The sequence below is a fragment of the Lutjanus erythropterus genome, chromosome 2 (assembly GCF_056507025.1).
Source record: "Lutjanus erythropterus isolate fLutEry1 chromosome 2, fLutEry1.hap2, whole genome shotgun sequence".
Classification (NCBI taxonomy): Eukaryota; Metazoa; Chordata; class Actinopteri; order Lutjaniformes; family Lutjanidae; genus Lutjanus; species Lutjanus erythropterus.
In genome coordinates, this window is record NC_139318.1 from 8,010,463 (window position 1) to 8,025,605 (window position 15,143).

At 38.4% G+C, this 15,143-nt stretch overlaps 1 protein-coding gene across 1 annotated transcript in view; it reads right to left on the reverse strand.

The window, feature by feature from the left end:
- The window catches only part of wnt4 (wingless-type MMTV integration site family, member 4), a 34,275-nt gene extending 26,082 nt beyond the window's left edge, over positions 1 to 8,193 (reverse strand). The window contains exon 1 of the mRNA XM_084727258.1: positions 6,902 to 8,193. Coding sequence (XP_084583384.1) covers positions 6,902 to 6,978 — 77 coding nt within the window. The 5' untranslated portion in view covers positions 6,979 to 8,193. The remainder of the gene's footprint in view (positions 1 to 6,901) is intronic.
- Positions 8,194 to 15,143: the final 6,950 nt, after the last annotated feature.

Sequence of the window (15,143 nt, forward strand, 5' to 3'; positions counted from 1 at the left end):
GGCATAAGCAAACAGAACCTAGCCTCAGCCTGTGAAAACAGCTGTATATTGTCTTCTGTAGCTCTGCATGACCTCTGTCAAGAAAAGAAAATCTGAATTGGTTATAGTGTATTAAAAAGTAAATTAACAATAAATAACAGTCAAAAGTTTGTACTGATGGATTGACACAACCTGCTATACATTTCTCAACACTGGGAACAAACTTCCATATTTATGAGCAGGTCATTATGGCGTCCACTGCATCCAACACAAATATCAGATTAAACAAAACATCCTCAGTGCAAAGTTGCGTTAAAGGGATAGTTCACCCAAAAATGAAAATTCAGGCATTATCTACTCACCCTCACGCCGATTGGGGGTCGGGTTTATTTTGTTAGTCTGCAAAACGGTGCTGGAGTTTCACAGGAAAACTCCCCAGCAATGGAAGTGAAAGGTGACAAATGCAAATAACAGTGTGCACATGGCTCCAAGCTACAGTGAAGATTCAGGCTGAAAACATGGTGTAAATAACATTTTTTTTTCATCAACTTGGCATGTTGAGGCTTTAAGAGACTTGGATTACACCAGATGAGCAGTATGGAGGCATTTTAGAAAACATTCACTTCCACTGTTTAGGAGATTCTGGATCACTGTTTTCCCGTGAAACTCCAGCAGTGTTTTCTCGACTAAAAAACTAAACCCAACCTTCAATCGGCATGAGGGTGAGTAGATAATGATTGCATTTTCATTTTTGGGTGAACTATCCCTTTAAGGGTTTATTTGCTTGCAACTAGAATCATGCGTTCTGATGCTAACTTATCAGCACAGTGATGCAGGTTATCAAGTATTTCTTCACAAATGAATAAAGCGGATGATTTTTACTTTGCTGCTGATTCACCAACATGAGTGACAAGTTTTAGAAATATTGTGTTCACACACATTTGAATAGCCACTCAAACAACTTATGTGATGATGTCATGTTGTTATAAAGACACAGACACACACACACAGACACCAAAACATTCTGACCAGTCACCATGACTATTATTATAACAGTAATGTGACTAGGAGATCCCAGAGCTGTGCAGGGGAACTGATCTAATTAGTGCCACGATATGTAAATATCAGTCGGCGTTTGTCAGACCGCTGCTGGAGTAAAGCCTCTCATTCTTTTCCAGCTCAGTCAGTCCTTCATGCTGCGGTTAGAAAAGATTATATTGCTGCTTAGATTTTTGATCACAAGCAGCAGGTGTCAACCTACACAACAGTGCACATCCCCGCTTCCAGTGTAGACAGGTCGAAGTACTTTTTGATGAAACACAGAATGTTCATTCATTATTATCTCCTCCAGGCATAAGCCTGCCTTCTTTTATACCGCCTGCTGACTCCTTACAACTGAACGGCAGGGGCCATCAACAGCTTCTTTGCCCTTCAGTTGCTCCTGTTAGGGCCGGATATATACTTTTTGACCAAGCGTTCACATAGATAGCCGGCTGTGTCGTAAAGCGAACTGTTCACGATGCGCCCGCTTGTCTACATGTTACTGTAAAACACCACTAGACGGCACAACAGAGAACTCAGACCATAAACTGCCAGTAAAAACAAAAGAAAGAAGAAAAGGAGTTCCATTTTTTCATGATCTTCCACCGTGCTTGTACATAGCGGTCTCAAACTTATCTGTTACCAGCTGTTGTGGCAGGCATGTTTGTCGCTGTGTAGTAGCAATGATGCGTCATAAAGATAAAAGTAGTTGCAGACTTGTTCAATGAGCCTGTCCTCAAAACTTTCCGCCATTGTTGTTGCTAGTGACGTATCTCTTGACCCCTGATCCTGACAGGGATTATCAGTTATATGTGTATTGCATCTTGCGGACGTGTAGCATTAATTCCTGAGGACTTGCACAACTGATGCTTGAAATGGATGCAGGACACGGGAGGCAGACTTCACACATACACAAACACGTAGTTAAAAGCAAGTATATCTCCACTTAGGGGTTGTCACAGCAGATCATCTGCTCGCTGGCAGACCGACCTGTATGATTTGGCTTTGACTTTTCACATTGGATATCATTTGTGATGCAACCCGTCCCTGGCCGGAGAGCAAACCAGGGTACATATTGAGTTATTGTCCCATTCACTGTTTCTTATTGAGTTTATGTGAACCCAGGATGTTCGGTTACAATGCCATTAAACTATTCTATGCAGAAAATTGAGACTATACAATACAAAAACACTGGCATAAGAAGACTTACACTATAACACATTTTACAAAACACTTCATTCAAAACTTGAAAATTTCCGCTCCTGGTAGTTGTCGTGGCATTGCAGCAGGTGCTTCACATCTGAGATGTGCTATCTACTGAGCGTACTCTTGTAAATGCAACCATTTAAATTGATCTTGTTGTCATTATTATCATTATGTAATTCAATCTGCCTCATTAAACAAGTACCTTATTTCACCGAAATTTGATTTACAGTAAACTGGGTAAAAATAAATCTATATATGGTAGATGAGGTGCAACAGGTGACAAGTGAGAGTGATATAGATGTTAATTTGACTACTAGTTGCAATTAGCAGTCCTGTCCAATCAAGTGCTGTTGTGTGAAGCTGCTCAGTGTACACATGCAGCGTATTTTATGGCCCTAGCTAACGCCAACAATCTCTCTCTTAATTGCTTCCCTTCCTCTGACCCTGAGTGTACCTGCTGCAGTGCGGGCGTGAAACTGAGACTTGCTCAGGTGTCTAAGTCTGACATACAGTCCGTACAACCCCATACACACACATGCGAACACACACAGATTCTACACAACAGTGCAATCCCGCGGAGCAGACTGGCAGCTCGGCAGCCTGCCTGTACATGTCTGCTCTGCTGCTGCTGTCACCACGCCTTCAGCCCCAAACAGCACAATTACCCTGCACTCAGTGACAGAGTTCAAGGTAGGCAGTGCTGTTTGGCAAGGCTGTAATTTGATTTATTCTGACAAATCTGTCAGCGATATCAGTTAGGCCGTCTGCAGCTCTGTCCCGATGTAAACACACAAGGTTGTAGTGATCTGATTATAAATCTTACGCAGGTATCAACACGGGGAAATCAATACAGGAAATAAAAATGCTAATATGAAAGTCAACACGCACAGCAGCCGCAATTTAAGTCCCTAATGGAAGATTATAATAGTGGAGTGTTGTGTTGTAATAATTACCATCAATGTCAGGTAGAGTTCATACCACTGCAGGAGAACAGAAAGGTCCTCCGTGAATGATGAGCGCTGCTCGTAAATTTGCTGAAGTTAAGAGGAATGAATGGCAGCAGAAAATGGAGCGGAGCCTGCATGCGGAGGAATGCAGAAACCCACCTAACCACCTCCCACAGGCTGCCGGGAGAGCAGGCACACACATGCGACCCAACCGACCGGCCCCAGGAAGAGGTGGCACCGTGCAGCAAGTTCAACTACAGCTCACTGAGTGTTAGAGCCTCGACTGGGGGATTTAAGAGCCCCTGTAGTCTTACATCCCCCACAACATTTCATAAATGGATAAGTAATAAAACACTCTGTTATGGGCTGATATTCTGTCTGTGAGTTTGTAGTGACCTTGCTGAACTTGTAATTTTGACTCATCTCCTGAGACATCCCTATATATTTACTTTTACGTTCAAACACACTAGAGGTGTTTCAATACCATTATTTCCTTTCCCATACTGATTACAATACCTGAACTTTACGGTGTAACAGGATGCTGCTGCAAAGTATCAGATCAAAAGGTATCAGATTGGTGCACAGGCTTGTGTACATGGCAATATCCAATAACGCATTGTTGGCAGTATTGGGGCATTTCACAATACTGGTATCAGAACAACCCTAATATATACACACTTGGTGTCCACCTGCAGAATTTAATGGTAAGTTAACTTTATTGGTAACTTAATTAATTTAGCAGCATCACTGTAATATCCACATGATATTTGGGCACTAGTAATTTGTTGGAATATTAAGGTATTGTATGAAAATATGCTTTCATCTCCTGATGTCCTTTATTTTTACTTTTATGTTCATATGCCTTCCCATACCATTATTTTCCTGAACTTCACGGTGCTCGGCACAATGTTTGGAAGTAGCACTGTCCCGTTTTGGGGTTAATAAATTACGTGGTTTTCAGTGCATCGAGTTCTGTATTGTTATAGGAACACCTGGTGTGTACCTGCAGGTTAAATCAATAATAGAAATTAATAGTGTTAATTATAGTGAATTAATAGTGGTCTTCATGAACTTTACAGTGTACGGCATACTGCTGGGAAGGAGCAGCGTCCTGTATTGGAGTTAATAAATTACGTGGTATTAGATTGGTACATAGACTCGTATAAATGCTGATATCAGATGCCGAATTTTAGGCAGTATGAGAGGCATTTCCCCAATATCAGTACAGGTAACAAACAACCTTAATGTACACACTTGGCAGACACTCACAGCATTTAATTGTAAATCAATAAGGGTCTTCTTCTACTTTATTAATTTATGTTTTAGCATTACTGTAATATCTGTGTGGTATTCAGGCACAAGTACTTTGTTGGGAAAATTAGGCCTTCATGCTTTTAGGATGCAGGTCTGATAGTGAGACCAGAAGCAAGTCCCAAATCCTGTCCTTTATGTCCATGAAGTTAACTACTGTAGTAATACATACTATAAACAACATATGAATTTGAATCAGTTACGTAAAGCTGTAATTCCTTCTTTTAATTATTAAAAAATGTCCTGTTTGCATTTGTAAAGCTTGTAAGAGTATTATTGATGTATTTTCACTGATGTGTTACACTGATCAGGCTATCATAAATAACAGAATGTAAATGTCATTCATCTAGTTTTAAACCAGGTGACGGAGAGTGAAGCTGCCACTGCAGGAGGAGTCTCTGATACACAATATCTTGAAAAATGTGTTTGTAAGCTCCTGCAGCTTTAATGACAATCCTAGCTGCTGAGAAGGCATTCAAAATGACTGCAACATACCTGCCGGGACACTGTGTTTCATTTCATCCCCAGAATCCGTAAGTGATCTTCATGGTATTATTAACAAGGGACGTTACTCAGAATTGTTGTTTTAATCCTTCCGACACGACATGCCCACCCCCAACTCCCTGTCCTGACTTTGACCCGTTCTCATCTGGTCATCATCGGGTCAGAGGTTTAATCACTGAACTCCTCACGGTTTCTTGGTGGGTTTTCAAAGTGAAGAATTCTTAAGGTTCACAGTGTTCTTCCAGCCATTTACAGGAAAGTGAGCAGATTAAGTTTTACAGGCGGCACTGAGGATGTTGCAGTAAACCGGTATTGATGATAACCATGACATTTAAAGAACAAAACACTGATATCATGATAATAATACATATACTGATATCATGTTAATAATCCAGGGCCTCTTAAACATACTGAATGTTGTTTCTTTTTTCCTGTGTAATGTACTTTTTGTTCACTTTTGTAAAGTTATGGTCACAGACTCTCAAAAGCTCCCTACACTTGTATTTTGAGTGTAATTCATTTACCAAAATAAGAGACCAAATGCACATTAAACAGATTTAAAGATTTCCCCAAAATTTTCTATAGGTATCATGATAATATTGTTCAATAATACTGTGAATTCTTGTGTCATGAAAATCTGATACTGTGACAGCCTTAGTTTGGGACGCTTTACCGTCCCCGATCATTGCTATTTGACATCCTGGGAATGAGACTCACCAGTCAACTGTCTTTCTGATGCATTTACAACAAGCACCTGGCAAATCCTGCATATTCTACCTTTAATTCATTGATGTATTTTACATATTTTGTAACATACTGTCATGCAAGGATGCAGGTCAGAACTTTAATTGGTGAACTCCTCATGGCTGTTTTAATTTTCACAGTGAAAAATTGTTGTTTCACCTTTCTTTCCCTTGTCTTTAGAGGGAAAAATGAAATACTGATGTTAATAATACACATAACAGCATCAATAATCCAGTTAAATCACTTACACTTATGGTTGAAGACTTTTTCCACCTCTCTACACTTCTAAGTAAAATTCATTTTCCAAAAAAGAGACAAAACACACAAGAAAAACAAAGTTAAATGAATGTGACTTATCAAATTTTTTATAAATCCCCTGCTAATATTGTTATCTTGAATTCTTTTAGGCTTGATAATAGTGTAGTTAAAATCTGTTTTTGTGACAGCCCTAGTTGGAATATTTATGTCTTTTATTTAAAAAAGTGTTTCGAAGCATTCACTGGAGATCTCCTCATGAATCCCTTAAGGATTTTCAAAGCGAAGAATTGTTCAGTTACACAATGTTTTCTCGCCATTTACAAGAAAATGAGCGCATTAAGTTTTACAGGCTGCACTGAAAGAAATCATTCTCTCTGCAGGGTCTCGGATGCATCATTTCAAAATCTTCATGTAGGAGTTTAAAATGAATTGATGGGGTTGAGAGTTATCAGGGCAAAAATAAGGCAGAAGATGCCTGTAAACTTCATCTGACTAACTTTATAAACTTTTTTTCCCTCAGGCCTCACGTTGTCACATTTCCACCTGTCATTAAACCTATTCGTTTCATACATAAAACTTACTTTTTATTTAATGCAAGCTGTAATGTCATTTTCATATTTCACCTATATGGAAACCCGCACCTCTCCAAAAAGAACATGTGCTTTTTCACTTGTGGGTAACTTTTTGTGTGAGGGTCTTTGCGGGGGGATGTAGCGGTAAGTGTTGGTAAGTTATTAAGTCTGGGAGAGTCTGTGTGTGTGATGGTTAACAATTAACCTGAGCGGCCACTGGGCTGGAGGGAAAGAGGACAGAAGAAGATGAGAGGATGAGGAGGAGGTCAGGTGAAGAAAAGTGAGGGATGTGGTTCACTTTGTATAAAAAAAAAGAGGATTAGAGGGAGTTTAACTTACAGCCAGTTACTCGCGTTGGCCGAGAGCAGCGCGCAGCAGAGCATCAGGACGCACCGCAGAACATATTCCTCGGTCATCTCGAGAGCAGGAGGGAGGGGAGGTCGGTGAGAGGAGCTGAAATAATCCCGAGGTGGACAGGGGGGTCGGCGGTGAAAAAGGAGCAGAAGGGTCCGGGGGAGGCTGTTAATCCATCGTCCCGCATCCAGTGGATCATCCACCGGGGTGAGGCGCGCAGCTTCCCGGTCCGTCCGCCCGGTTCTCCCGTCCCTCCCTCTGCCACTCCGCGTTCAGAAGGGACAGGGAGAGAGGGGGGGAAAGAAGGGATGCTAAAAATACTAAAACTCTGGAGCCGCTCGGGCTGAATCGGAGCCTTCTTCTTAATCAACTTGTTTGCTTTCCTTCTCAGCCGCGCGTTAACGCCAGCCGAGGTGGAGAGGCAGTCAAATAAAAAACATTTAAAAAAAAAAAAAGAAAAGAAAGAAAAATGAACGAGCACTTAGATTCTTCTTCCTCGTCTCTGAAGGATTATCACCCGCTGCTGGGTTTCCGGGGCTCTCCTGTCCTGTCAGCGCGCCGCGGGCTCTCCAACTCTCCCCGGACACATGCACTCAGATCTGAGCGTAAATACGCACAGGTCCTCCTCACACACCACCGTGTCTCGGTGCGTCTGGCAGAGCACAGAGAGTGTGTGCTGACTTTAGTGAAGGGGCGGTGCGAGGGTAGAGAGGTATGGCAGCGAGATGGGAGTTTTTTGGGGATGGAGGAGGCGGGTTTAGTGCGCTGCGAAGGTAGGGGAGAGCAGGGACTAAAGGATCACTTTTTTGTGTTTCCCTCTTGCCACAGAGATGCGTTTATTTAGAGTAACCATTTTTTATTTTGAGCATCATACACATGTCCTCTTCCAATATCATCATTTTTTTTTTTTTTTTTACAAGTTAGGATAACTGAGTCGGATGCAATCAGATTAGAATTTGATGTTTCACATTGTTATGTCATTTGTCACTGGAGGAAAGAAACAGGCACAGGACAACAGTAACAGCTGAATAAATCGACCACAAAGTATTAAATGTTTCTGCCATGTAACACTAATGCTTTAGTTAGTCCTTCAAGCTATAACACTGCTACTCTCAAATCAATTTAACATGCTACACATAAAGATATGAATTGATGTGATAATTTACCTTTTCTGTTTGGAGAAACTTGAACCTTTGAGTTTAAGAAACTTCCCAAAAAACACATTTCACTGAAGTGAAACTGAATGATAGTTAAGAATATTTTCAATTGCAGACATTTCATTTTCAGGCACACAAACAATGACAAAGTTCAGAGCTCAGTGAGAGAGAATTTTTTAAATACTTTTTTCGAGCTTCAAAATCTCAAAGACCCAAGTTTCTACAGAAGCAAAATAAATGATCTCAAATAAGATTATAGGTCAGCAAAACTTTAAAAAAAGTTTATTTCATAACTTAAGACTTTGACTTAGTCTTAAAACTTGAAATCTATTGCAGTAAGTTGCCTTGACAGTTGGAGTTGTCTAAAACAACTAACTAATAACAGCAGGATAAAAGTAACACCACTGTTGTCCCTCCCCTGTTTCCTTCATCTTTACCCTGTCCAGCACCAAAGATACTCTGATAAATTAAACCTTAACTGATACTCAGCCTACAAACTAGAAAAACAAACACAGATGAGAAAACTCAATTTCAAGGCAACTGTCTTCACTAGATTTTGAAGTTTTGAATCAAACTCTTAAGTTTTGACATAAACTAAATAAAGTTTTGCCGACCTATAATCTTTTGTTGTGGTAAGTTTGTTTTCTTCTTTAGATAAACTTGAATCTTTGAATTTTACAACCCCCCAAAAAATTTTTATTCCACAAACTGTTCACATTGAGCTCTGAACCTGATTTGTCAATATTTGGGCGCTTGAAAATTAAATGTTTGCAACTGAAAATATTAAATTATTAACCGTTATTTACTTTTGCTTCAGTGAATTTACTTCTTGTGACTTTAGTACTTTTTGTGGGTTTCTAAAACTCAAGAAGACAAATTATCTGAACAAAAAATTATTAGTTCACAAAACTCCTTCATCTTCACCCATTTATTTATTTATTTAAATTTAGCACCAAACAGGGACATCAAACTATAGTCTTTTGTTGAGATAATTTACTTACCTTCTTTAGATAAACTATTTATACTAAAATTTATACTAGCACTCATTTGAATTGCAGCTGGTAAAACTTTGTTGTTGTTTGATTTGGGATCGAAAGTCTAAAATCTATTGACATATGTATAAAATTTCGTGTTTTGTCACACTTTCACTTTCACTTTTGCTTTTTACTTTATACTTTCAAAGTGAAAAAAATTTTTTTTTCTGTTTTTTTAACTCAGACAGATCTGATCAGATCGGGCTGATTTTCATCTGTGGTCTCAGTGACAAGGTCTACTTCATGTGGAATTCAGGGAAATGTCCCTGATGTCCATGTTACAAAAGAGTCCGCGTTGCAACTGCCCCTCCAAACTTTCATCCCTGCTCTCCCCTAGTGTGTGTGCACACGCATCTGTGTGTGTAGACGGGACAATGTGTGTGTTTTAGAGGCCTCCTGGGAGGATGCAATAGCACAGCCATTCACTAATGCCCTCCCCAGCCGCCCTCCACTCCTCTCCAGCACACACATAAACACTCTCTTTCACTCACACACACACTCCTCAAACCGCACACACACTTCTTGGCAGCGCCTCACTCTCCCTGTCACACACTCAACCAAATATTCTGCGGTCAACAGGCTATTTAAAGCTTGGCTGCAAAATGTGCGCATTTGAAACCAGCAAATCCCAATAATATGACAAATGTCAGCTACGCGCTATTGATTGATGAAAACGTTGTAGGAGGATAATAAGGTGAGGCAGCCATGTAATACCACTGAGGACTTTATATGACTCACCTGATCCTGGCGGAGAGGAAGAGGAGCGAGGTGGAGGACCGAACACTGAAAGATGAGATTTTATTTACATAACAAAAAAATGTACATGAGAAAAAAAACACATGGAGCTTATTTATTGTTCAGAGCTGCCGGGGTCCATCACTACAAATGACTTCTTCAAACTCACCACACGACTTTATTTTTAACTGCAGTGAGAATCCCAAACTTTCCAAATATACCAAATATGTCAGAGTGAGTTATGGCAAAAGGTGTATAAAAAGATGCACAAACATGAAGAGTGTTTTTATTTAACATGTTGCTGCCATAACGTTTGAATGTTCATTCAGTATAAGCAGCGGCAGTTTGAATGAAATGATACAACAAGCAGATACAGACATAGAGATGAGATGTTCTTCAGGGTTTTTTTTTTTTTGGTTTTTTTTTTGCACCTTTAAAGTTATTTAAGGGATGTTTGGAGGGAAAGGAAATGTTTGTGTGCTCAGATTCTGAAATACTGTGGACATACTGTTAGGAAACTAGCAATAAATTGTATATTATAATTGTATTGTATAATGTAATATCTTGATATACCTCACCTAATTGTGATGATATCTACGATGATTTTAATATTATTATTTCATTTCATAAAGCAACTCCTACTGAATGCTGCATTGTTTTTGTACAAAGGTTATTCATGATAATTTTTTTGCACGTTTAGGTTTAGGCTGGCTACTTTGATTTTATTTTTATTAAAGACGATGAGCAGAAACGCAAATTTTAGAACCTCAAAAATGGTGTGCACATCAGATTTATTATTTAATAATGGATGGTTTTTTTTGTTTTTTTTTTGGTGTTGCACTGTAAACTAATAGTGCATTACCAAAGTGATATAGTGGTGTGGTAGTTTAGGAACAAGTCAGCAATGTATGGGTAGGTATTGTAGGTATCTTTGTATGCTATAGGGTCACAAATGAGCTATTATATTATGACATCAGTAGAATAATATTGTATATCTAATGTAAAGTATTGTAACATCTAATGTAATTTAAAATGATAAATAATAATATATAACTAAGCCTGTATTAATGTAATAAAATTTCTACATAGCATAATATAGTTTATATTTTATTGTATTCATTATATTTTACAAAGTATGTATATACAAGAGTTGCTACTGCTTAGTACATAAGTACTAGGTGAAGTACTCGGCATAGTATGAGTGTCAGAAACAGCTTTCTTAATAAATGATGCAATTATGATTTCTGACATAATGTAACCTAATAATATTTTGCCTGATTGGAAACAAATAAATAAATATATAAATAAATAAGGTGGAAATAAAATGTCATGAATTAAGAACATAACTGACAAAAACAGACATATTAACTCTTGTTAACCCCACATATCTGGTGGTGGACGTTTTAGTACAAACTCCAAACTAGTGTTGTGAGTACAAACTTTGTTCAAATACAAGGCACTTGGAAATTTGACATTGTTTGCTAGCTAGCTTGAAAGTCAACAAAACGTTACGTGTTACAATGTGCAAGATTTTTTTTTAAGTTACCTTCTTTGCTAGCTAGCTAAAAGGTTTTTAAAAAGTTATATTGCTTTCTAGCTAGCTCAAAAATTAACAAGATGTTACTTTGTTTAGGTATCTAGCTAAAAAGTTAACAAAATGTTATATTGTTTAGCTAAAAGTTTTTTTTTAAGTTACATCGTTTGATATCTAGCTAAAGAGTTCACAAAACAGTACATTGTTTGCTAGCTACTTAAAAAGCTAACAAAAAGTTATGTTGTTGCTATCCAGCTAAAAAGTGAACAAAATCTTACACTGTTTGATAGCTAGTTAAAAAAAACAAAATGCTACTTAATTTTGCTATCTAGCTAAAAATTTACATTGTTTAGCTAAAAGTTTTTTTTAATTGAGTTTCATTGTTGGCTAGCTAATTAAAAAGTTAGTGAGCCTACTTTTGATGACACGCACAACAAAAATTGTATTCAAATTTTAGTCAGTTCTAGTGGAGAAGTTACCAAACATACCAGTTATATCAGGCTAAATTTTGGAGAAAATATGCATGAAATGATGCACAAGGCATTTAAAAGGAGTAGTGCAGACATAAAAAATGGGACTGAATATTTGGTACAAACCAATATAAAATATAAAGTATGTCATAATGTCATTTTTCCAATCTTAGAGCTAGTTTATGGGGAGAAAAAAAGGAATATTTCATATTACTATATGTGGTTTTATGGACAATAAACATGTATGTTAACGTGTGACATCAGAGCTGGTTTCAGTCACAACCTGCAGATGTGGAAAGACAGAAAAAACTTACAGACGGGAGACTTCAGCAGCAGCCTCACAAGCTTGTGTGTGTGTGTCTGTGTGTGTGTGTGTGTGTGTTCATGTGTGGGTGGTGGTGGTGGCAGTGGTTGAGGTTTGGGTTGTGTGTGTGTGTGTGTGTGTGTGTGTGTGTGTGTGTGTGTGTGTGTGTGTGTAGTCTAATCTCATTTCACTTATTGGGTTTTAGGCAGCTAAGAATACACCCTGCTGGGACGAGACGCTGCAGCCGCGCCACCAGCTGTGTGCAGTGTGGCTCCTGGCTGCCAGACACACACACACACACACACACACACACACACACACACACACACACACACACACACACACACATGCACACAAACTGTAGCATTGAGTAAGACCAGTCATCTGTCTGATTTTGGATACTTAAAGATAAGATAAATGTGTATTGATCCCTGTGGGGAGGTTTCGCTGCAGCAGCCAAACTAAATGAATTCAGCAGAGGGAAAAAAGTCCAACACGAGCCCAAAAACAAGAGTATCAGCTAAACACTGAAAACAGTAACTGACAAGGGGCTCGAAAGTTTTCTCCATCTGAGCGGAAAGTCTGCAGGTTCCTCAGAAAAAAGCCACAGAGTTGAAGATTCTGGACAGCGGAGCGGAGCTGGTGTGGGAACCTGCTGACCTACATTCTGGGCCGACGGTTTCTTCCAAACTTCTGCTCCCACTGAACCCGTCTCTGCTGCACAAAGAGACAGATGGCACCTGCACCGAGCTCAGGGGAGGAGTGTGTAAAACTCACCGAGCTGCCGCCGCGCAGTCTGCCGCTGTGAAGGCTTCAGCGTCCAGCGGTGACTTGAAGTGAAGCGAACAACATATCCAAGTGCATCCAGGTCGCTTTCCCAGAGGTCACCTGCTGTATCAGCTCTGCTGCTCATTGGCCAACAGAGGGGGGAAGTGAGTAAAAGAGCTTGTTAAGGAAATCAAGAAGTCTTCCTAATGCTGTTACATAACTTATCACAACACCATCTAACTGTATACAGCTGTGGTTGAGAAATCCTTCTTTGTGGGCAAGATGTGTAGGAAGATGTGTATAGTTAGAGCATAGTTAAAGATTAATTCCAGAATAACACTTATTTCTGGAAAATCATATTAAGATAATACAAATGTAGACTGTTTTGCACCAGCAAAGATGAATTTAATCTAGGATTAGTTTGGCAAATCTAGGTTTAAAATGAGTAAATCCCAATTTAGAATTAAGCACAGATCCACTTAGTAATTCTTGCTACCCCAAATTTAAATAATAACAGAAACAACAAAAAATTGAGCACTGTCCGAAGCTAGTAAGTATAAAAGAGAGGAGAACATCCTTAAGTTACGGCTACTCTATATTCCTTATAGTTAACAGTTAACAAAATGTTACACTGGTTACTAGCTGGCTAAAACATTTAACATTTTTTTAGCTAAACAGATAAGAAAATGTAACATTGTTTGCTAACCAGCTAAAAAGTTAATAAAACACTACGTTGGTTGGTTAAAAGGTTTCACATTACATTGTTTAATGGCTAACTAAAAAGTTAAAATGATATATTTTTTACTAAACTGGTAAGAAAATGTTACATGGTTTGCTAGTTAGCTACAATATTAAAACATTAAATTGTTAAGCTAAAAACTAACAAAATGTAACATTGTTTACTCGCTTGCTAAAAACAATTCTTTTTTTTAGCTAAACAGATAAGAAAACATGTTATTGTTTGCTAGCCAGCTACAAAGCTAACAAAACACTGCATTGTTTAGCTAAAAAGTTACAGAATATTACATTGTTTAATAGTTAACAAAATTAAAACTCTGTCTAACAATTTAGATGACTGAATATTTTATAGTCACATATCTCTTTATATGGATTTATATAATCATATATTAATTTCAACAAATATATAATGAATAGTATGAGACACATCACCCTATAATAATATAACTTTGTACTCCTTGGCAATATTCAGTTTTTGCAAAAAAAAAATATTTTGTGATAGAATGTTGCCATCAACGAACAGGTCTACTGACCCCAGAAATTATTAAGTCATCAGACTTTTGGGGGGAATGAATTTACATTATTGTGTTCAGAAAAACAGAAGTATAACTAAAACCAACCCTGGGAATTTTTTGGCCCTATAATGCTTCAGCTGAGCACTAGACATGGCTCAATAAGACTGACTCCAGTGCAACTTTGAGTGTTTAAAATGTGCTGTGCCAAATAGCTGGGAAGACGATTAAAGGGTTAATGTTGTAAGGCGTCCACATTCAAGCTTTCTGAGAAAAAAAAAAAAAACTTGATTAAAGGAAATCCCTACAATAAATTGAGTTGCAACAGAGACACGTATGAGACCTGCAATGTCAAAACCAAACTAAATGGCTTGTTAATGGATACAACATGCACACAACATAAAACAGCAGCAGCCAAACCAAAGTGAAATGAGCTGCAACAGAGAGTGTGCCTGCTGTGTAAAGCCTTTTCAAATAATGCATGGAAGTTGAACTCACAACTGATTATCAGAGTGGAAGAAATATTTAGATCCTTTACTTAAGTAAAAGGATCAATACAGCACAATTAAAAGACACAATTAGAGGTAAAAGTCTAAACTACTCCGTCTTTAAGCTCTTGTTCTATGCATGAATTAATTTTTTATGCACAAAGTGATACATACGTGTCTTAATGAAGCCTTAAGTATCTTGGTTACGGTGGACTATAAAGTGTGTGAGTTTAAATCACACATGCACATATTGGTCACATTAAATACTTATTTGATTTTTATGGGAAAATAAAACCCTGGTGCAGAGAACAGGACTGTTTTCAACCAGGCTCTAATGTGGTACTGTTTGGTGTCCTGGTTGTGTGGAATAATGCAGGGGATCTCAAGCTTTTTCGTGGCAAAGACCTCCACAATGGATGCATGTCAAACCGCAGAGCCCTAATTTGAGAGGCTTTAATCCCTCTGAGTGTTTTCTAATTTTTAGGTT